Source organism: Salpingoeca rosetta (assembly GCF_000188695.1).
Source record: "Salpingoeca rosetta unplaced genomic scaffold supercont1.22, whole genome shotgun sequence".
Taxonomy (NCBI): domain Eukaryota; class Choanoflagellata; order Craspedida; family Salpingoecidae; genus Salpingoeca; species Salpingoeca rosetta.
The window spans coordinates 631,278-653,568 of NW_004754912.1; the positions used below are offsets into that span (position 1 = coordinate 631,278).

Sequence of the window (22,291 nt, forward strand, 5' to 3'; positions counted from 1 at the left end):
TGTGTGTGTGTGTGTGTGTGTGTGTGTGTGTGTGTGTGTGCGTGTGTGTGCGTGCGTGTGTGTGTGTTGCTGCTTGTTGCAAGCTGCGTCTTTATTGTTGCTTCGCAAACACATAAACAAGAGTGCACAAGTACTCATCTGTAAAACAGAGCAACATGGTGCTTGCGACAGCGCAACGTTCACATGCAGTGACAACTACATCCCTTGCACAAACGCTGGTGTATCACCCCGCATCACACGCACGCACACACACACACACACATGCGCACACACACATGCGCACACACACATGCACACACACACACACGCACACACACACGCACACACACACACACACACACATACCCCTCAGTCCTACTCCTCATCGTCACTGTCGTTGGGGTGCGTCTCCATGGTTTGCGCTGCACGCACGGCCAAGTCTGTTGGGTCGCCCCTTCGGAGCAGCACGCACTTGTCAAACTTGAAGCCAATCGACTCGAAGCGCGACACGCTGGAGAGGAAGACGCCCATGCGGTTGTCGGCGTGCTTGGCCCACGCCTTGAGGCTGGACACAATGTCAAGCACAGCGAGCGCATCCATGCCAAGCATGCACTCGTCCAGCAGCAAGAAGTTGAGCTTGATGCCCAGGCTCTTCTTCAGCAGCTGGCACGACGCCAGCATCACCGCCAGGCGATAGCGCGCGTACTCCGACGTGCTGAGCGAACTCACGCCACCGCTCAGCTCCTCGTCGTCCCACTTCAGCACGGGCTCGTGCAGCAGCCGCTCAAGCGCCGTCTCAAGCATGATTGAGGAAACATCTTCTTCCCTGCTGTAGTTGCCGCTGCCGTTGCTGTTCTTTGCTGCTGCTGCGCTCGTGGTTACTGCGGCCGACGACCGTGTCACCGACGATGCTGTCGTTGACGATGCTGTCGTTGACGATGCTGTCGTTGACGATGTTGGTGCTCCATCGCCACAGTCGTCATCCCCATTATCATCATCATCGTCCTCGTCGTCGTCATCATCATCTTCACCCGTTCCACCATCATCACCTCTTGCACCACCGTCGTCGTCATCACTGCCAAAGTGGACGGTGAGCCGCTGGCACCGGTACAGCGCCTGGGCCTTTGCATACTCCTTGGCCACGTCGGGGTCACTCTGCACTTGGAAAAACTTGTCCAGCCAGTACTGCACGTGACCCTTCACGCTCTCCACCAGCTTGCCTTGCACCAGCAGCTGGAACGCGTTGAGTCGTGCGTCGTCTGCCCTCGATGTCTCAATACTGCGACGCAGTTCCTGCTGTGTACTCACCCACCTGCTCTTCTCCTCCTCCGCTGTCTGCATGTCACGCTGCAGTTGCTGCAGCTGTTCCTCTGCTGCGTTCAGCTTGCGCTGTTGCTCCTTGAGCTGTGGTCGCTTCTTCTCGAGCTCCTTCTGCGCGCGCTCGCTGAGCGCTTTCTGCTGCGCAATGCTGTTGCTCAGTTGTGTATGTTGTTGCCGTTTCTGCCGCAAGTTTTTGTTGACCTTAGTGAGCTGACCCTCCAGGGCCTTGATCTTCTCCGAGCAGCGTTCGATGGTGGTCTCGCACTCTCGCCTTCGCTCAGCGAAGACCTGAAGACAGTCGTCTCCGAGCGGTTGCAAGCACGTGGGGCACGTGGGCTGGTCCTTTAGCTTTCCACGCTTGCTGGTGAGGCTTGACTTCTCTCTCTTTGCAGCAGCTTGTTCGCCACGTTGCTCACGGATATCATCTTTACATGCGTCCTTGTCTTCCTCCAGCCGCTCAATCTCTGCTTCACAGGTCCGCAGCTTTGCCTCCAGATCTGCAGTTGCAGAGGAGAAGGGCAGCGCAAGGCGTGTGAATGCGGGAGGGGAGTGGCAGCTGGTGAGCAAGCTCGACAAGTTCACGCACGTGCACAGATGTATGCACACACGTTCAAGCAACGTCTAGGTATGCGAACATTTGCAGTCACACACACACATTCGACACACTCACACACACACACACACACACATACAAATGCACACGCACACACATACACACACACACGCACGCACATACAGATGCACGCACACACGCACACACACACACACATACAAATGCACACGCACGCACATACAAACACAAACACACACACACACCTGTTGTGCCGTGCTGGGCTGAACCTGCGGCTGAAGCCACCTCCCGTTCCAAGGCACGCACCTCCTTTTTCAGCTCCTCTACCCTGGTTCGAGCAGAGTCGCATGTCTCCTTCGCGTTCTCACAACATGTCTTGGCGTCTTTCAACTTCCTCACTGCAGTCTCCAGCTGGGCTGCGGCGTTCTTCTCCTCCTTGGCAGCTTCACGCAACTTGTTCTTGACATCTTCGGCTGCAGCATCAAACGCCTTCAAGTCGAGGACGGCAGCAATGGCGCTGCGCGCGGGCTTCGCCCCAGCGGCGCTGGAGGCGCGGAAAAAAGCCGCGTCGCTGAACGGCGTCCAAGCACATATGAGGGGCAGCGCCCACTCAAGGTCCTCGCCACGCCGCAAATTGAACAGCTCACGTGCGATCGCGTCCGTCTTGTTGGATTTGTTGCCTTTGATGATGCGACCACCAATCTCCACTCTGAGCTGCTGTGGTTGCTGTCGCTGCTGTCGCTTCTGCCGCTGCTTCAGCTTGCGTGTCACCCTAAACTCTTGCCCATCCACCACGCCTTTCAAGCGGACGAACGAGTCACCAGCGCTGTTGGGCCGCAGGTTCCCCATATTGCGGTCCTTGCTGTTGCTGATGTGTGGATCGGCCTTCCCTGTCAAGCACCAGATGATGGAGGTGGCGCACAGGAGCGTCTTGCCAAAGCCATTGCTCTGCAGGCCGCCAAGGTCCGCGCCAATGAAGCCCAGCCCCACGAAGCTCATGGAGAACGTTTGCTCGTCGAGGAACGGGCCAAACCCTTTCACGGTCAGGAACTCAAACTTGACCTCCTTTGGTGTGGCGGCTGTGCTGCTGCCGCGTGTTGACTGGCTATCGCCATCCGGCGCCACCAGCTCATGGATTCTGTTCAGATCTTCAAGGGCCAAGCCAGAGGCTGTTGTACCGCCTGAGAGGGCAGTTGAGGCTGTGGCACTTGAGGAAGTTGAGGGTGCGGACGCTGAGGGAGGCGTGGAAGTGGTGAGGGCAGCAGAAGGTGCGGCTGCAGCTCTCGTCGCGTCTGAGGACGAAGGACGTAGACGTGCGCGCTCGCTTTCCAAGATGTCGCGCGCTGTGGCGACGCCCAGCTGCTGCCCCAAGTTTGCGTTCTGGGGATCCCGAATAACCACGCGGATTCGAGTGTCCATCTCCCGGTAGAGCTTGTAGATGGCTGGGTTGTTGTCTGGTGTTGGTTTCTTCCCAAAGAAGAACAAGGTATCTGTTTTCTTGTTCTTGGCCACTTCGCGCACCTGCTTCCAGTCGACTTTTGTATGTGTTTCGTCGAGCAGAAAGCACCGCGACGTGCCTTCTCTCATGTGCTGCCATGTCGCTATGCTGTGGAGACGAACGGCAGGCAAGAAAGAAGGCAAGCGGTGCGCGAAAATGTGGGGTGGAGGATGTTAGTGGAGAAGAAGCGGAGGAGGAAATGAGCGGAGGACACAGGCATGACGCTATGACGCGCTTGCGTTTAAACAAAACGTCGCAGTGAGGAGCAACGAGGCAGCGGGGTGATATTGACTTACCCTGAATCCATGTCTTCAATGACGGTCTTGAACATGGCGTCGCTTCCCATGGAGGACGGTGGGACTATGAAGAAGAGGAGAAGGTGTGTGTGTTTGTGTGTGTGTGTGTGAGTTTGTGTGTGTGTGTGTTTTTTGTGTACGTGGATATGCAAGAGCACGCGGAAGCAGTCAAATCGGTGTGAGACTTGGTGACAGGTGAGGGATGAGATTGGAGGGGGGTGGCAAACCGCATGCATGCATCCACACACACACACACACACACACACACACACACACACACACACACACACACACACACACACACACACCTGTTTTGGGACGTTTGGAAGCGGGGTTGCCATTGTCACTCTTCATGAGCGCTTGGCGCTGCTGAATCAGCCTGCAAACGATGTGGTCTTGTCCCAGAGCACCAGTGACGCTCTGTCGCAGAGGCTCCAGGTCGCTCTCCTCGCATAAGTAGGGGAGATTGGCATTGGAGTTGGGTGGGCAACGCGTTTCAAGGAGGTGTATGCATTCATCTGTTGAGGCGTTTGTTTTCACCTCAACACCGCATCTGACAAGCAGAAGTTTCGCCTCCAAGTCAGTCAGCTGGTGCTGCAGCTCCTCGACGATATCGGCGTACAAGGACCCTGGTGTCACCGCTAACCCTTCATCCTTTGTTGCCCTTGCGCTTCGCTTTGCTGAGGACATCTCCCGCGCCTGCAGTCTCGCTCTGTGTGTGTGTGTGTGTGTGTGTGTGTGTGTGTGTGTGTGTGTGTGTGTGTGTGTGTGTGTGTGTGTGTGTGTGTGTGTGTGTGTGTGTGTGTGTGTGTGTGTGTGTGTGTGTGTGTGTGTGTGTGTGTCCGCTGACTTGCAACCTTGCCTCCGCTTGCTTGCTTGCAAGCACAAGTTCCTGCGACAGCGGTTTCGCCAATTGCAGTGCAGTTTGCAATTGGCAAATCCCAAGAAGAAGCTGCAGAAAGCAAAGCAAACCAGCACCAACGCACCAACCAACCACCTGTCTCACCCCCATCCTTCCTTAGTTCGTTCCTGCGCATCATCCTCCTCCCCTGTGCGATGCTGCCACAATGGCGTCGCTTGGGGTGCACGAGTGGGCGTGTGTGGCGCAGCAGCTGTTGGACGAAGCCCGCCGCTGTACCAGCAGCATGGACAAGCGCAACGTCGTGCGCGCCCTGTTCAACCTCATGCTCACCTCACGCACCTTGTACCACGACCTGGCCTGGGCCCTGCCAAAGTGGTGCCTCGACGACACGCGCGTGTACAAGGACGTTTCAGCCACGCACTGGCTCGACACCTTCCAGGCTGCTCTTGCGCGCGCGCTTCCACACGCAGGCCTGCGTGCGGAGGGTATTGCTCAGCGTGACGAGGCAGCGACAACTGTGACAACGACGCAGTGTCAAACCTGTCAAACCAACGACGGCGACACCACATCATGTACTTGCAGCCGCACGCAGGGCGACGCGTTGAAGCGTTGCACCTCGAGCTCTGTGTGTGGCCGCAGCGATCGCCTCCAAGCTTGGTTGCAGCAGCGGTTTCTCGTGCACGCTTGGCTTGGCATGACGTGGGAGGCAACCTGCCCATTCCTCTGCGGTGCACGGCAGAGAAACCAGTTCACGCCACGCTTCACCCGGGTATTCGCCAGCGTCGCTCGCATTCACTTCCGCAACGCACGCGAGCTGCGCCTGTGGGTGGCTGGCGGGGCTGCCGTACCATCGCCTGCTGGCGAGCATGCAACCCATGCAGCGGCGCTGCAGAGCTCGGAGCGCACGCGCCCGTGGCAGCATACCACGCCAGGCACATCGTTGCTGTTGCTGCCGGCGTGGTATTCACTGACCACTGACGATCTTGTGGAGGAGCTGGGCCTTTCACAACAGAATCCTGTTGGAGCAGCGTCAGCGCATTCAACCTTGCCTGCAGACACCACCCGAAACGTGCACGTAGACACTGCCACCACTGCGAGCAGTGCTGCTCCACCAGCCGCCACCGCCACGTCTGATGTCACCCCATCTCCCGATCCCCGAACGTCGCTTGTCGCGAAGAGGGCGCTGGAGGTGTTGCAGAGGTACAGGGCTGCTCTGGGCGAGAACACAACAGCAACCTGCGCACGCTTGACGATGAGGGCTCCAGACGACGTGCCACGCCTCTCCTTCCACGACAAGAACCTGAACACGCTACAGCTGACGACGGTCGGCGTCGTTGAGGACATCCACTTTGGTGGTGCGCCCATCAATGTGCTCGAGTGGACCGTGGCGGAGGCGCAAGCGTGGCTTCCCAGCAGTTTCCGCCACGTTCAAGAGGTCACGATCTCGTGCTTTGGCGAGTGCATGCTCAACGACGTGGCTGCACTAGAAAATGTGCCACATGTATACCTGCAGCACTTGCCGCGCTTGCAGGATGTGTCCCCGCTGAGAGGCGCGAAGAAGGTGGTCCTGGAGAGCGTCGGCGTGACGGATGTTGTCGCCTTGCGAGACGTGGAGGACATCACCATCGTCAACTGCGAGCACGTGCAGATGCGGGATGTCACGCTCAACGCCAAGCGCGTGCAGCTCACCTTGCTACCGGTGCAAGGCCCAATCCGCCTTCCACATGCCACCGACGTGACCGTTTTCGCCTGCAACAACCTGCAGCGTGTCGCGTTTGCAGAGGACATGCACCACCTGTCCCTGAACCGGTGTCGGCGGCTGTCTTTCACCCCGTCCTTCAAGCACGCTAAGCACGTGGAACTGGGCATTGTCTTTCCCGCAAGCATGCGCAGGGACCTGTACGAGCGTGTGGACCACCTTGTCCTGTTTCACGAGGCCGGCATCTTGCACCCAGCACACGTGGACGAGTACAACCTCACGGTTGACATCCGCCACGTGTCCTGCGCGTCCGTCAGCGAGCCGCCGCCTGCGTGCGTCCGGCAGCTGGCACTCAACGTCGTTGGGACGCAGCCCTTTGATGTGCAGCACCTCGGCTGCGTGCCCGATCTCTGCATCCGTGGCCACCACGACGGCACGGATCTGCAGCACGCTGACGCCCTGCGTGGCCAGCGCGCCCTGCACCTCACGCGCTGCCGCTTGCCGTCAGGGCACGTGCTCACCGACCACAACATGCTGACCCTGCAGCGCTGCGAAGGGGAAGCGGTGTGTGTGGACAACATCCGGCACTCCCTGCACGTGCAATGCTCCGGCCTGCGCCTGGACCGCGTCAGCAACGTGCCCAGCATCTGGCTCTCCTCCATGTCGGCCGTGCACGTGAATGTGATGCAGAACGTGCACACGTGCCACCTCTGGCTGTGCCGCGTGCAGGACTTTGCGCCCTTTGCCACCGTGCAGCGCGTGCTCTTGGAGGAGTGCCGGTTTGACGAGGACGACGCTACCGGCACCATGCCCGACACCATGGCGTGCCTGCGCATCAACCGCTGCACGACCACAACCACGCGGGCAAGCTGGCCAGACCTCACCCTCATCAACACACCCAAGAACCACATCCTCGCAGCGCTGCGTGGCTGAGGCGGAGTTTCGGGAAGGTTGAGGGGGGGGGGGTTGTGGATGGGCGAGGAATGTGGTGATGTGATGTGTGTGTGTGTGTGTGTGTGTGTGTGTGTGTGTGTGTGTGTGTGTGTGTGTACGGCGTTGACGCTTTGTCTGCTCGGTTTTGTTGATGGTTGCATTGATTCAATGTGACACACCGTACGCCAGTGAAACAGACGCAGACGACAACAAATCGCAAGGACAAAAAAAAAATCGATTGTCCCATATCACTACACGCGTGAAGAAAACAGAACCACTCATCTCAACCGGGTCTCTCAACGACTCTTGTTACCTTCCCCTTTGCTCATCTTGAGACAAATCACAGGAGAGCAGTGCGCAGCTCTTGAAAGGTTGGTCGGTGCGACGGAACTTGGCTCATGCACTCCAAGGACAACGCCCTGTACCATTCAGGCGCCGCTGCGAGTCAAACATGACAATCAAACAAACACATATGAGGTCCTACCACATTCTGCATGTTCTCAGCGTTGTCATGAAACTTGCAAATGTCATGACACTGTTGTCTGCACTCACCTAGCGCACTCGTCGTTTCTGACGGGGCCGGATACACGAGCCGTTTGCCATCATTCAGAAGGTCAAGAAGCTTCGTGAACATCGGCCCACGAAAACCTGGCACCTCCTGTGCAATCAGGTCAGGCACTTTCTGGTTTGCGATTTCCCACATGAGCACACCAAAGCTGAACACGTCAGCCTTTCGGCCATACACACTGCCAACGAGGACTTCTGGCGCCATATACAGTGGAGTGCCCACCCCAGCCGTCAGTGTGAGACCAAGTGTTTGTGCACCCACGTGCTGTGAGTAGGCCATATCAGCCGGTGCCTCTGTGCGTGTTGTCTCTGCACTGAGCCGCTGACGAATGGTGCCAAAGTCCGAAATTTTGGCACGGAGCTTGCTCGACACAAGCACATTGCCGCTTTTCAGATCTCTGAAGGGCAGACAAACAACATGCACGCAGTTCATCATCAGCAGATTGATAACCAACCGAGAGGCCCCACCACAAAAGCGCAAAACACGCAATGCATGCAAGTTCACGTGTAAACACAGCCATGTGTACTCAAAGTCGCCAATGACGCTACAGCTCGACCGTTGCTGAAGGCACACCTGTGCATCTGATCAAGGCTATGGATGAATGCCATGCCACTTGCGATGTCATGGGCGAGGCGTCTCTTCAGCTCCCAGACCGACGCCACATCGACGTCTTCTGCTGATGCCGATGATGTGGTCACGACAACCAGTTCGTGCTCTTCCTCCTCGTTCACCAGCGGGGCGGCTTCTGCAAAGTTGTCATCGCCACCCTCCTCAGACTGAGTCATTTGGTTGGCGTAGTCGGCCAGCAGTTCCTCGAAGTCGCGCTTCAACAAGTCCTTCAAGGAGCCCAGCGGAACAAACTCAAGCACCATGAAGGGCGTGTTCTCTGGCGTTTGCCCCGCACCAAAGAAGCGAACCACGTGCTGGTGACGAGTTCGTTGGAGAAATTCGACTTCCTTTTCAAACTCAGCTTCCATCCCATCATCAAAGAAGTCAACACTCGGTTGCTTCAGCACCTTCACAGCAACGATGATGGAATCCCATTCAGCCTTAAACACGACACCATAGGCACCGCTTGCCAGGCGTCGAATGAGGCGAACTTGATCAAATTTGATTTGCCACACAGAACGCAGTGCAATCACCTCTGCCTCTCGTTCATCCAGCAGGGCTTGACCAAGATCGCGTTGGCTGCGCAAGTGACGCACACGCCTCCTATAACACAGTCGAGTGAGGTAAAAGATGCACACCGGCAATACGGCGAAGACAGAGCCCAGTGCAATCCCGAGCACAGGCGATTTCGTGCGGTGGCATTCACCCTTGCTGTGGTGAAACCCGCTTGCGCACGCACAAATGTGGCTAAAGATGACCTCTGTGGTTGGTAACTCTGCCTGGGAGCGCAAGGCACGCAAACTCTGCAGTTGCAGATTGCAGGCAATTGGAGCATTCTGCATTGCCAGAATGGGAATCGTGTCCCGAACTGGAATTTCATCGCCGCCAATCGTGGTCAACGCTGTGGAAGACACACCGAGTGTCTCCTGCGTGCCGACGCGAACTGCCATCAAGCTACGCAGCTGCCGATTGCCGCTCAGGTCAATCACTGATGCCTGCTCCATGCAGCGACGCAGCATGTCTCTTATCACGAGATCGTCCCGAGCAATGGTTCCACTGAGCAAACCTCGAGCGAAAAGGCGACTGCGGCCTTGGGTGGCACACATTTTATCAGAGAGCGGGATGCGTGTGCCGCTGATATCCAGTGTGTCCACTTTCTGAGCCACAAGTCTTGTCAGGCGCGGGCAGTATGATACATTCAAATACTCAACGTTCGAATCAATATCCACAGATAACATCTGCTCATTCAGCTCCAAGTGCACAGCTTCAAACGTTCTGCCTGCTGGAAGGGTGACATTGGTGAGGAGTGTTCTGGTGAGAAAGAACTCCTGCACGTTTGATGCCAGGGACTCGACAATCGAGTGCAACAAATCACCATCTTCCATACGAGGCCACCCCATGCCAAACGATTGAAGGGTTGCAAGGAGGAATGGAGAAAGATCATCAACTTCTAGATTACGCAAATCCAGCGTCGTGAGATGCTGAAAGTTTTCCTGAATCGCGACCTTTTCTTCTTCACTGTTGATGACAGGCGACACGAGCCGCGCTTGCGACTGTACACTGCCAGCTGCGATCTGCAAGGTCACAAGTTTGGGCTTGTTGACAAAATGTTCAAGACGAACCTCGTGCAGCTCGTGGCCATTAATACTGAATGTTTCCACTTCGATAAGATGATGCACGCCCGACAAGTTGCGTATCGGATTGCCATTCATGTAGACAAATGTAAGTTTGCTCAATCGGGAGAGATCAAGCTGTGTGATGCGATTGTTGGGTGCATGCAGGCGTTTCAGCTCCGCTGCGCTGTGTAAGACCGTCAATGGAAGCATGGGCACATTGTTGTTGGCCAGACTGAAGTGTTGAAGTTGTGGAGAGTCGGCCAGCAACGTTTGGGGCAACTGGCTGATTTGATTCTGGTCGAGGTTCAGAACTTGAAGTGCAATGAGGCCGTCAAAGGTTCCCGAAACAACGGCTGTCAGCGCATTTCCCTGAAGGAAGACTAATTCCAGTTGGGTTAAGCCTTGAAACGTGTTCCTGTGCAGTTGTTCCAGGAGGTTGTAAGCGAGGTGCAATGCTTTCAACGCGCTCAAGTTTGAAAAAATCTTTGGAGGCAGGGTGGTCAGTCGACAATGATCCAACTGCAACCGCTCCAAAACAGATGTGGCGGCGAACAAGTTTTCGGGAAAGGATGCAAGAGGTGTGCGTTGCAGGCTCAATACCTGCAACTGTGTCTGCTTGCTGAGTGTATCGTCAGGCAAGGTAACCAAAGGATTACCATCCAGCAGGAGTGTGTTCAGGTTGGTGAGGGGCGTCAGCAGTGTGCTTTGGATGCTGGTAAGCTGATTCTGGTCAAGTTCAAGCACCAGCAGTTGACCCAGAGGCCGAAACGCAGCTGCTTCAATGGAGGTTAGACCGCAGTTTGTCAGATCCAATGTCTTCATGTTTGGGGTTGCGCCAAATGAGCCCGCTGGCAGCGAAGACAGAGGATTGTCCTCAGCAACGAGCATCTCCAAATTTGGAAGGCGCTTGACGACATTACTCAAGTCCGTTAAAGCGTTGTCACTCACGTTCAAGGTGTGTAATTGGGCATATGTGCTATCTTCCTCGGGAGCCGTGAAACTGGTGAGCGCACCACGATACAGCGTCAACTCTGCAAGGGATGTCATGGTTGTAAAGATCAAATCGAGCGGAACCTCTTCCTGTGGAAGGCCTATGACCTCCATGGAATGTACACGATCCCAAATTGGCTGATCAAGGAGGCACTGGAACTGAGACATGTCAACACCTTCGCGAATGAGAACGTGGACTGCGTAGTTTCGGATACGCTCGCAGAATTCACCATTCCGGCAGAATTGGATGTTTTCATTTGTGCAGGCGGGTGGAAGCAACTGCTCTGGTGGAAAGGTCACTTTCAGCTGAAACTCAACTTGTGGTACATCACATGCAGAGAAAGCAAGATCTCCTAGTGTGCATTCCACCGTGGACAAACTGTCCATCTCTTCTCGCCGCCGACGATGGCGTGTGTGCAGACTTGGTGTGAGGAGATTATCGGAATGCCCTTGTGAGGGTGCGTGGGTCATAGTGTCACGATGTTGATATATGTCCTGATCCTCGAGATGAATCCTGCTGTCAGTTTTGTTTGTATCGGTCGTGTTGGGGAGTGTGACCAACTGGTGGGCGCCAACGTCGCGGTCATTCTGGTGAACCGTGTGTTCCTTCTCACCGCTGCGGTCCTCGAACGTGCTTTGAAAGACTTGCGATACATCTGTGCCTGGTGGGAGAGTAGAACAAAAGTGATGCAGTGCCGTTCGCAATACCCGAAGGTCATGCACGATGGTGGTTGTGTTGGTTGCGGGTTCATTCACCTGATGTGACAAAGCGTCTTGGGAGATCCTCGTCAATGAGGTCTTCGCCAGTGCACACAAAGACAAGTGTAGTTCGCAGCCAACGCGAAGACAAGTGCTTGTGCCTTTCTCTTCAGGTTCGCATAATGATCCTGTGAACAACAGGCTTTCGATGCTTTGATGTGTGTCCGGCGAAGCTGTTCTGTCATCACTGCTTGTCAAGGACATTCCCTGGGTGAACTGACACGTCAGTAACCCTGACATCAGCCACAGCAAGAACAGCGGCGACGCTGTTCGCAGAAAGCGCACCATGGTATGGTGGTCACAGCAGAACTCTGGGAAAGGCTGGTGACAACTCGGGGCCTGTAGACGTTGGTTGTGGCTATGCGGTTGGTGTGGTTGGCCTCTGTGTTGTGTTTGGTGTGTTGTTGTAGTTGTTGTTTGTTGTAGTTGTTGTGTTGTGTTCTTCTTGGAGGAAATGGAGAATTTCGCCCTGAAAACAGGGATCAAATCATTGCAGGTGCAACGTCGAAAATTAGCTACCGTCGTGTTGCACGCAGCTTCTTCGTTTCAGAACATTCCCCAGTTGTCCGGCCGGAAGGCCTTGTCAAAGGGAGTCACATCACCGAAACATGAAACCACCGTCGCACAACACAATCATCACCTCTCGTCCGCACCACGCTCACGTTCGCTGATGGATGGTCAGTATGGGCTTGGTCGTCGTCACGTTTAACTTAAAACGCACGTTGGGTCGCCAGACAAAACCACTGTGAATCATCGCGGACGATGCGCAATGACGAGGAAGCAAGCAAGGAAGGAAGGAAGGGAGGGAAGGAAGGAAAGGAGGGGGAAGCAGCCAATTACGCAACCATCAGCTGCGAGACCGCCTGAACGTAGAGCACGATCAACAGCGCTTCGAACACAGACACACGCACACATACACGAGAGCAGAAGGTGTGGTACATTCGTTGTGGGCGTACGCGCGTGCTACGCGGAGGAGCCACTGCCTTGTTTTGACGCCGTCGGCAGCACGGCCCCCGACTCCTGATGTGAGGCAAAGGAAGATGGAGAGGGTGGTGAGAATGGGCAATGGCAACATAGATGTGTGTGTGTGTGTGTGTGTGTGTGTGTGTGTGTGTGTGTGTGTGTGTGTGAACACCAGGTTGCCTGTTGTGGTATGGTGCGCGGACACAGGATGCGCGAGACAACGGGCCCAGTTACAATACGACAAACACCAAGCAAACGAACATGCGAACCTTGAGCTTGAAATGTGTGTATGCAAAGATGCCAAAGAGGGTGAGGAGAATGCCCATGCTCTGCGATGCGTTCAGGGGATCGTGGAAGATGATGAAGCCGCCTGCAAGCACTGTGCACAGCTTGAAGTGTCCCAGCACATTGTACCTGTGCATGTGTGCGTGCAAGTGAAGGGAGAGGGATGATGAGGACCTTACACAGAGGGAAATCCTTCACCAGCTAGCACAACACACACACACAGACACACAAAGACAAGACAGATACACACAGACACACACACACACACAGACAGGCAGACACACAGACACACAGACACACAGACACACAGACACACACGTGATTGGGGAGGTTTTGCCAATGACGAGGAAGATGGAGAGGTTAACGAGAAACGCCATGATGCTGGAGCCGAGGACAGCCAGCTGACGACCAACAGTAGGCACAATAGGGTGAGGAGAAGGGGTGGTGTGGATGGCACAAGCGTGAATGGCACTTGTTACGCATCGAAGTGCCAGGCGCACACAGAGGCAGGGAATCATGTAGACACACACACACACACACACACACACACACACACACACACACACACACACACACACACACACACACACACACACACACACACACGCACGCACAACGGCACGCACACACGCACATACAACACACACGCAACACAACACACACATACGACTACAACGCACCAGCGCGGGTGCGGACCACTCCTGCGCGAGGACGCCGTACGGCTCAAACGGCGGCTCGACAAACGGGATGATCACCGCCAGCAGACCCGCGGAGAGGGGCGCCTATGCGGTCACACGCAGTGTCAACGATAAGGATGATGGTGGTGGGTGGAGGGTGAATATGGTGCAGCATGAGACATGGAATGGACACTTTGTGCGCGTGCGCGTGTGTGCGTGCGTGCGTGTGCGTAAGTGAATCACTGTCAGAGACGCCAATGACTGTAGCGGCGGCACCCGTTACCTGATAAAAGAGGAGTTGAAACGCAGACACCTCCAGATCCTGCTGCTTCGTCTTCACCCACTGCAATCCGCGCGTGTGTGCGTGCGTGTGTGCGGGTGAGTGTGCAAGAGGTCGTAGGGTATGCTGCACCAGAACACAAAGTAAGGTGTACTGACACAGACACAGGCACACACAGACACGCAGGCACAGACACACAGACACAGGCACATGCACGCAGCCGGACAATTTGGTAGATGGAGGTGACGAGGACGCCGCATGTGGCAAAGAAGAGGCCTTTGCTGTTTGTGGTGACATCGGCCTGTGTCGCTTGAGCCACGCCAATGCACACCAGCAGCTGCAATTCGCAGAAACACCCATGCGCAAGCGCAAAGTGAGCAGACAGGCTCGGAAAAAGGTGGGATCAGCGAACATGCAGCAGGTGCGCATGCATTGTGTTACCTGGAAGGCACACGCTGGCATAAAAACACACACACACACACATCGCACCAGGGACAGTAGAATGGGTTTGGAGTAGGATTGCTTGTAAAAGACCCAGTGAACCAGAACAATGGCCGGCGTTGTCATGACTTTGGCCAGCTGCAAACGACGAGAATGATTCGATGGTGAGGGGATCGCATCACACACAACACGATGTGGAAACGCGCACACAAGGTGACAGGCACGCACACAAGGTGACAGGCACGCACGCAAGGTGACAGGTATGCAGACAGGGAAGCGCCAGACCTGATAGAAGCCAACGGTGTTGTACAGAAGAGAGAGGTTGGTGAAGACAACAAAGCCGCAGAACGCAAGCGAGAGCGGCAACACATCCATGATGCGCAGCCGCTTCACCTGGAAGATGCCCATCATGCTGCACACCTGATGGCCAGCAAAACAAACGAAGCACACACACACACACACACACACACACACACACACACACACACACACACACACACACACACACACACACACACACACACACACACACACAAACCAAGTCCACGGGTGAGATCGGAAGAGCACACGGATTCTAACGCGCATGACGCGAATACACCTGCATTCACAACACAGACTTGAGAGGCAGTACACGACCGACAGCGAGCGAGGTGGCTGGGCGGTCCAAATCGGCGCGCAGTTGCGCATGATGCAAAACAGTGCAGGACACCCACGACTTCATCATGACACCGCGCACGCACTGACCTTCAGGCCAGCAAACGTCATGAGGAAGTGGATCATGGTCAGGGTGATGCTGGGGAACCCATATGTGTATGCCATCTTGTTTAGGAACACGATCATGATGGAGCTCGTGTAGTTGAGCAGCATGAACAGCTGCGTGGGCTGCAAACAGTTGGCGGCAGCCATTGTTGCTTGCTTGCTTGCTTGCTTGCTTGTTGTTGCTTGTTGTTGTGCTTGTTTGGTTGTTGTTGTTGTTGTAGAGGATTATGTGGTGTCGTCACAAAAAATCCAGCCATGTTGTGATGTGCGTGGAGTCGTTTGACATCTTCTCCACCCTTCTTTGCGCCGCTTTCATGCGCTCGTGTGGATCGGTGTGTTTCTTCACTTCATTCTCGCTATGCAACACGCGAAGGAAACAAGTGCAGTCAAACAACAAAGAAGAGGCTAGGCAGGAATGAAGGAAAACCAGTCCGCAACAACAGTAGCATCATCAATCAGCCAACACAGCAACATCAAACACACACACACACACGCACACACACAACACGCACGCAAAAGACAGAGAGCCAAAGAGCCAAAGAGCCAAAGAGCCAAAGAGCCACCAAAGAGCCAAAGAGCCACGGCCATATCACGACACGGCACGGCGACGAACAAACTCTGAGACGCGCGCTCAACCTAAGGAAATCCACCTGGCACCTCAAGGTTCTTCTTATCCTTCTCATCGACAGGAGGAGCAGCAGTCGTGTCATCACTGCCACCACCCTGTTCGGTCTTCACCATCTGCTCTTTTTCTCCACCGCCGCCCTGCGTCTTCTCCGTCGTCTCATCATCGTCCTCGTGCTCCTCCTCCTCCACATCAGAGAGCATGGTATTGCCTGTATCGCGTGCCACCGCCACATCCGTGGCAGAGCCCACAGAGGTTGTGCTGTACACGGATGCGCGCGAAGGCGGCTCGGTGTCACGCGCACTCGTGCTGCTGTGCACGCTCACACCACTGCCGCCATTGCTGTTACCGTTGCTGTTGCTGCCTGTGGTCGCAGGTGCGGCAGTTGTCGTGGCGGGTGTGGTGCCTGCGCGGGTGGTGGGCTGTCGTGACGCCACGCGGGATCCGCGCTTGGAGCCCTTTGGAGGCGTCCGGGATGCCGGATCCTCGTCAATGTACGACGAGAGCAGCCGCAGCTGCGCATCCAGCACCGTCAGCCGGCACGGCGCAGTCACGTCGTCGCCCTCCATATCTAGGCGCGGCCGGGCGCCAGCGACGCCAGCACGCTCATCGCCACCACAGGCAGCGTCATCGTTGTCATCATCGTCAGCATCGTCGTCATCGTCGTCGTTGTTGGTGTCGAGTGCAGGCATGGTGGCTGGCTCAAACGTGGGGATCCCATACACCTCATGCAAGCGCTGGTGGGAGAATGAGAAGGGTGTATGTGTGTGTGTTGGTGTGTTAGTGTGTGAGTGAGTGTGTGTTAGAGTGTGTGGTGTGAGTGGTGAGCTGGGGAGAGCGAAAGCAGAGAGGAAAGCGCATGAATACCTGAACACACAGCACACATGCTTGCACAAATACAACACGCACACACACACCACACACACAACACACGTACACACACACACACACACACACACACACACACACACACACACACACACACACACACACACACACACACACACACACCGAGCTGAGGATGTCGACAGCGTCAATGTATTCGACGGCATTGAACGGCGTAAAACCATCAGAATCCTGCAGGTGAAGGGCACGTGGGTGAAGCACAAGGGCATTGGGGTGCGAGGTGAGGAGGGTTGGCACGGATGCAGTACTCATGGGCGGAGCGATCGTGCAACAAACAAACAAGATGAAGAAGAACACGAACAGAAGAAGAAAAGGAAGATGAAAGGAACAAAAGCAACAACAACAACAACAACAACAACAACAACAACAACAACAACAACAACAACAACAACAACAACAACAACAACAACAACAACAACAACAACAACAACAACAACAACAACAACAACAACAACAACAACAACAGCAGCAACAAGGTAACATTGCATGGCTCGCCTCACCAGATTTGCCGATTCCCTGACAGTGTCAACAGTGGACACAAGCTCAAGCACATCCGCGGGCACGTCGGGTTTCGCGCGCACGCACTCAAGCACCTGATTCACGCGCATATGTATGTGTGTGTGTGTGTGTGTGTGTGTGTGTGGGCACATAGCGTGTGCGGCGGACAGACATCAACGCTGGTGTCAGCACCACAGTCCACGTCCAAAGGTGCAGCAGACACTGAATCCACTGCACAACCCACACGAGAAAACACGACGCGCTCACGACTGCCATCACGACTGCCACAGAACAGGAGCACATGCAAATCAACACCACCGCAGGCAACTCACGCGTTCGACGGCACGCTGGAAGGTGGTGATCATGTCATCCGTGTCGTCGCGTTGGTTCGTCGAATCCGTCCAGCCCTTGTACAGCTCCAGAAACGCCCTGACACACGCACGCACAGCCGGGAGGGATGGGGACGAAGCAGTGATTGTGTGAAGAAGGTGCTTCGTTGAGAACATGAGCGCAGCGTTGACGCCCCTGCTCACACAGCGCTTGCAAGAACGTCGGCCCATTGATGCCAGAACACACACACACACACACACACACACACAAGCATACATGCACACCTATCAGAATACTTTCAACCACACCACACCCCTCCACCACCACCACCACCACCACCACCACCACCACCACCACCACCACCACCACCACCACCAGGGACATGGGCGTACTTGTCGCGGGAGAGGAGCTGCATGCTGTTCTTGTGTGTGATGTGGATGACGGCTGGCGTCTGCATCCACGGCTCACCGTCCACCTGTACGGGCACGGGCTCGTTCCCTTGGATGTTGATGGTGATGCTCTTTGCCTGGCACAGCCGCCGTGGGTTGTACCCGGGCAGCGTCTTCGCTGCAGCCATCTGCTCGCACAGTTGGTCGCCAGGGAAAAGTACGTGTGTGTGTGTGTATGTGTGTGTGTGTGTGTGCGCGTAGGGGAGGAGGGTGAGGAGGGTGAGGAAGACGTGCAGACTTGTGGCTGAAAACGAAAGGGGTACAACTGCGGAACAGCGACCCACATCTCGTGCAATGAGTTGTCATTGTTATCATTGTTGTCATCACCTCTGAAGATCCGCGGACGGCGATCACCTCCAGGTGCTTGTCTTCAAAGCTCTGCGAGTTGAGGCTGCTGGATGAACTTGGCCGGCCCCACTGCACACGCACATGCACATGGTGTGTGAGTCAGTGAGCGAGTGAGTGAGTGAGTGAGTGAGTGTGAGTGAGTGAGTGTGAGTGTGAGTGTGAGTGTGAGTGTGAGTGTGAGTGTGAGTGTGAGTGTGAGTGAGTGAGTGAGTCAATAGGTGTGAGTCAATGAACAAGTATGGGTGCGTGCGTGCTTGCAAGCGCGTACTTGTGTGGCGCCCCACCACTCACCAGATCCACGCCACCCATGTAGGAGTTGATGTTCAAGATGACAATGCCCTGTGAAGTGCACGCACGGGGTTAGAATGAGGGTTATGTGCACGCGTTGGCATCGCTTGGCACGCGCATCTACACATGACTGTCGCTACACTGTCGCTTAAACCCCGCCACTTCACGCTCTCTCACTCACTCACTCACACGCACACGCACACGCACACCCACACACATACACATACACACGAACGAGCATTCGAACCTGCAGCTTTGGCAGCTTGATGACTTTGCCGTCGCACTCGAGTTTGATGCGACGATGGAGATTCTTGCAGGACGGCGCCGCCATCTCACGCGCACCCATCACCCCGTACCACATCTTGTTCTTCAGCCGCGACCTGTCGTGGGCGCATGCACGTGTGTGTGTGTTTGAATGGGAGTGTGTGGGCGAGGGAACGACGATGAGTGGCCTCACAGACAGAGCAGCAACGACTGAACACGTGTTGTTCGCGACAAAGCAAACACACAGACACAGACACACACACACACACAGACACACACACACACACACAGACACAGACACACACACACACACACACATATAGCGTCGCGCACCGCACCTGCACTTCTCTGGATGGTGCTTGCGCAGCTGATCAAAGTCGAGCGCAATCTGCAAACACACATAAACGCATATGAGAGAGGCGTGCCACCATCACCACCGCCACCAGCATCACAACAAATAAGACGACATGGCAGGCGTGTACAGCGGTGTGCACCTTTGCGTCGAGGCCGATGCCAAAGTAGTTGTTCATCACAGACGTCTCTGAGCCCTGGGTCGACTTGAGCTGCCGCTTCACCACTGCACCCGATGGTCGTGTGAAGGCAATGGCACAGGTGGTGAGACAGTTGACACACAAACACAAGCACACACACATACACACACACACACACACAAGCACACGTTCCCATGTTGGTACGCACGTGACATGCCGACGTGTGCGGCGATGAAGACGCTGAGGGTGTCGAGGATGTGCTCCGTTGCCGAACACATGAGCTCAAGCACTCGCCGCTTCTGCCCCGCCGTCACCTGTTACCATGGCGACGGAAGCGAAGGGAACGGGTAAATTGGGGGGGGGGGGTGAGAAGGATCCAGCACGAAGGGAGTGTATGGGATGGAATGTCGAAGCAGGGAAAGCACAGCACGTTTGCACGTTTGAGGGCAGCACAGGCACAGGCACAGACACGCAGACACACACACCAACACACACATGCACGTGCACAGACTCACGGTTGGCCAGATTGGCTTGTGGTAGTCGATGGTCTGGGCGAGGGCGTCTGCGCGTTCCAGCGCCTCCTGCGCCCGGCTTGACGAGTCGCGCGCAAAGCTGGACAGATGCGAAGGGGGGGGGGTATGGTGGAGGTAAGGGGTGGTTGGGTGGGAGAGCGCGGGCAAGGTGCTGTCACTCATCCAATATGCACACACACACACATAACTACGCACGCACACAGACACATAGGCACATACAGACACACAGGCACACACACACACACACACATACATACATACACACACGCACACACACAAAACACGAACCTTGCGCTGAGAGCGACGGTGGACGCGAGCTGTGCGAGGGCGGAGTGCAGGCTGGCCACGGTGATGGCAAGGTGGGCGAAATCGCCACCGGACACGAGCGTGGCGGTGGAGGAGCGCTGGCTGGTTTCGCGGGACATGAACTCCAGCTCGGAGGACCGCCGACTGACGCGGTCGGCAGGGACGCTGGACAGCAGCGCCCGCAGCTCCTCAAGCAGCGTGCTGATGGGCAGGAAGGGGGAGGGGGCGAGAGATGGTGGATGGTGTTGGTGAAGCAAGTGAGTTGTGGCGCGAGCAAGTGGAGCACACACACATACATACAGACACAGAAGACACAGACACATATTCACACACACATACAGACACAGAAGACACAGACACATATTCACATACACATACAGGCACAGAAGACACAGACACACATACATACATATCCACACACACAGACACACACACAGACACAGACACAGACACACACACACACACAGACACACACACACACACACACAAACAGACGCCTCGCGTACCCTCCGAGGGCAACGGCCCTGTGGTAGCCGAGCTTGACGGCGCGCTGGCCCTCCTTGAACGGCTGCCGCTTCGACCGCGCCTGCGAATTGCCGCGACGAAACACCTGATCACCACCACGACAGGTCGACGGCAGGTGATGGTGGTGATGGTGATGGTGGTGGTGATAATGGGAGGTGGATGTGTTCGTGAGTGACGATTGTGTGCAGGTTCTGTATGCTTTATGTTGTGTGTGTGTGCGCGTGTGTGTGCATGCGGTGATGCAGTGCTCATGATGCAACGGTGTGAGGAACAGTAGAGCAGCCAGCAATACGTACGGAGACGGATGAGAAGCGGGGCCGGATGAACCTGCGTGAACCCCGAGAGACCGAGGACGACGGGTGCTGCTGGCTGGACCCTGCACTCAATGCCATTGGAGATCAATTGGGAGAATGCGACACGAGGATCAGCAAAATGATGGGCGATGTCACAGACCCATTTCACATATGCACACACACATACACGCATGCACACACACACACACACACACACACACACATACGAACACACACTCAGAGAGCATGTCGTACCAAGTGAGCTGTTTGGGCTGAGATTTGACGCATCGGTGCTCTGCTTGCCATCGGCTTTTGCACCTTCGTCATCCCCATCCCCACGTTCATCATTGTCATCACCATCGTCATCTTCGGTCACAGTGATGTTCGCACTCGAAGCAGCAGTAGCGCTGTCCTTTGCCACTGAACCTTGTGTTGCTGATGACGATGTTGTTGCCTCGGCCTCTGCAGGGGTGGGCGTGGTGTCTTCGTTGGTGGACGCGGATTCCACCTCCGCTTCGTCGGACTCGACGTCCGGCACCTCGTGCGGCACAATGCGCACGCTCCACCTGATGCAAGTGAGGAGGGAAGAGGAGGAGGGCGAGGGCGAGGAGGTGTGGGTGTCGGTGTCGGTGAGTAATGTACAGGGTTGCGAGAGACACGGGGTCAGATGCAGACCGGGAGATTAGGGGCGGGTAGCAGAAGATAGACACGGACAAACAAACTCGCAAGCAAGCAATCAATCGATCAAGCAAGCAAATATGTACACAAAGAAAGGAAGAAACACACACACAACCAACCAAACAAACAAACAATCAATCAAACAATCAATCAAACAATCAAACAATCAAACAATCAATCAAACAACCAAACAATCAAACAAACAATCAAACACATACACACACCACGAATGCACAGACCTGTCGAGGATGGAGACCTTTGACTTCTCGACGGCGTCGAGGTAGTCTGAGAGATCGCGCGGGTGCGGGCTGTTGTACGCGCCGCCCCACCCAAGCACGCGTGCAAGGTCGTTGCCCGTGCCCAGTGGCAGCACCGCCAGCTGGCAGTTGCGGATGTTCAGCTGCGCAGAGGAAACGGGTGTGTGTGTGTGTGCATGCGTGTGCGTGTGCGTGTGTGTGTGTGTGTGTGTGTGTGTGTGTGTGTGTGTGTGTGTGTGTGTGTGTGTGTGTGTGTGTGTGTGTGTGTGATTGTGACGCTGGAAGCATGCCGCGCCAGGGTAGGGTCTGGGAGGTCGTGTCTGGTAGTTCAGGTGCAGTAGGACTATGTCTTACATTATAAGACAGGTTACAGGGTGAGGAGAAGTGTTCAGGGT

General features: G+C 55.5%; 5 protein-coding genes across 5 annotated transcripts in view; 1 reads left to right on the forward strand and 4 right to left on the reverse strand.

The window, feature by feature from the left end:
* Positions 1-292: 292 nt before the first annotated feature.
* Positions 293-4,354, reverse strand: PTSG_07399 (uncharacterized protein; the record flags this gene model as incomplete). Its single annotated transcript, XM_004990842.1, has 4 exons — positions 293-1,796; positions 2,116-3,476; positions 3,665-3,728; positions 3,973-4,354. The coding sequence occupies 4 exons, from the start codon at positions 4,352-4,354 to the stop codon at positions 355-357; spliced, it is 3,249 nt and encodes a 1,082-aa protein (XP_004990899.1). The 3' UTR covers positions 293-354.
* Positions 4,355-4,608: 254 nt separating this feature from the next.
* PTSG_07400 (uncharacterized protein) lies at positions 4,609-7,198 on the forward strand. Its single transcript, XM_004990843.1, has one exon. The coding sequence runs from the start codon at positions 4,732-4,734 to the stop codon at positions 7,156-7,158; it is 2,427 nt and encodes an 808-aa protein (XP_004990900.1). The 5' UTR covers positions 4,609-4,731; the 3' UTR covers positions 7,159-7,198.
* Positions 7,199-7,399: 201 nt separating this feature from the next.
* PTSG_07401 (TKL protein kinase) lies at positions 7,400-11,885 on the reverse strand (the record flags this gene model as incomplete). The annotated part of the gene is made up of 4 exons (XM_004990844.1): positions 7,400-7,596; positions 7,711-8,123; positions 8,300-11,603; positions 11,840-11,885. The coding sequence occupies 4 exons, from the start codon at positions 11,883-11,885 to the stop codon at positions 7,499-7,501; spliced, it is 3,861 nt and encodes a 1,286-aa protein (XP_004990901.1). The 3' UTR covers positions 7,400-7,498.
* Positions 11,886-12,142: 257 nt separating this feature from the next.
* PTSG_07402 (solute carrier family 35 member E3) lies at positions 12,143-15,336 on the reverse strand. The gene is made up of 10 exons (XM_004990845.1): positions 15,091-15,336; positions 14,632-14,766; positions 14,395-14,484; positions 14,132-14,242; positions 13,909-13,968; positions 13,629-13,730; positions 13,267-13,349; positions 12,933-13,077; positions 12,363-12,720; positions 12,143-12,169 (listed from the first exon to the last, which is right to left on the reverse strand). Exons 1-9 carry the CDS (start codon positions 15,250-15,252, stop codon positions 12,664-12,666), a joined length of 945 nt encoding a protein of 314 aa, XP_004990902.1. The 5' UTR covers positions 15,253-15,336; the 3' UTR covers positions 12,143-12,169; positions 12,363-12,663.
* Positions 15,337-15,435: 99 nt separating this feature from the next.
* The window catches only part of PTSG_07403 (uncharacterized protein), a 10,306-nt gene continuing 3,450 nt past the window's right edge, over positions 15,436-22,291 (reverse strand). Inside the window, exons 11-27 of the mRNA XM_004990846.1 lie at positions 21,879-22,039; positions 21,217-21,527; positions 20,965-21,044; positions 20,650-20,753; positions 20,126-20,344; positions 19,820-19,916; positions 19,513-19,618; positions 19,308-19,390; positions 19,152-19,201; positions 18,797-18,929; positions 18,553-18,600; positions 18,241-18,330; positions 17,857-18,041; positions 17,467-17,563; positions 17,137-17,229; positions 16,742-16,807; positions 15,436-16,467 (exon numbers count right to left, since the gene is read on the reverse strand). Of these exons, the coding sequence (XP_004990903.1) occupies positions 15,742-16,467; positions 16,742-16,807; positions 17,137-17,229; positions 17,467-17,563; positions 17,857-18,041; positions 18,241-18,330; positions 18,553-18,600; positions 18,797-18,929; positions 19,152-19,201; positions 19,308-19,390; positions 19,513-19,618; positions 19,820-19,916; positions 20,126-20,344; positions 20,650-20,753; positions 20,965-21,044; positions 21,217-21,527; positions 21,879-22,039 (2,649 nt within the window). The 3' untranslated portion in view covers positions 15,436-15,741. The remainder of the gene's footprint in view (positions 16,468-16,741; positions 16,808-17,136; positions 17,230-17,466; positions 17,564-17,856; positions 18,042-18,240; positions 18,331-18,552; positions 18,601-18,796; positions 18,930-19,151; positions 19,202-19,307; positions 19,391-19,512; positions 19,619-19,819; positions 19,917-20,125; positions 20,345-20,649; positions 20,754-20,964; positions 21,045-21,216; positions 21,528-21,878; positions 22,040-22,291) is intronic.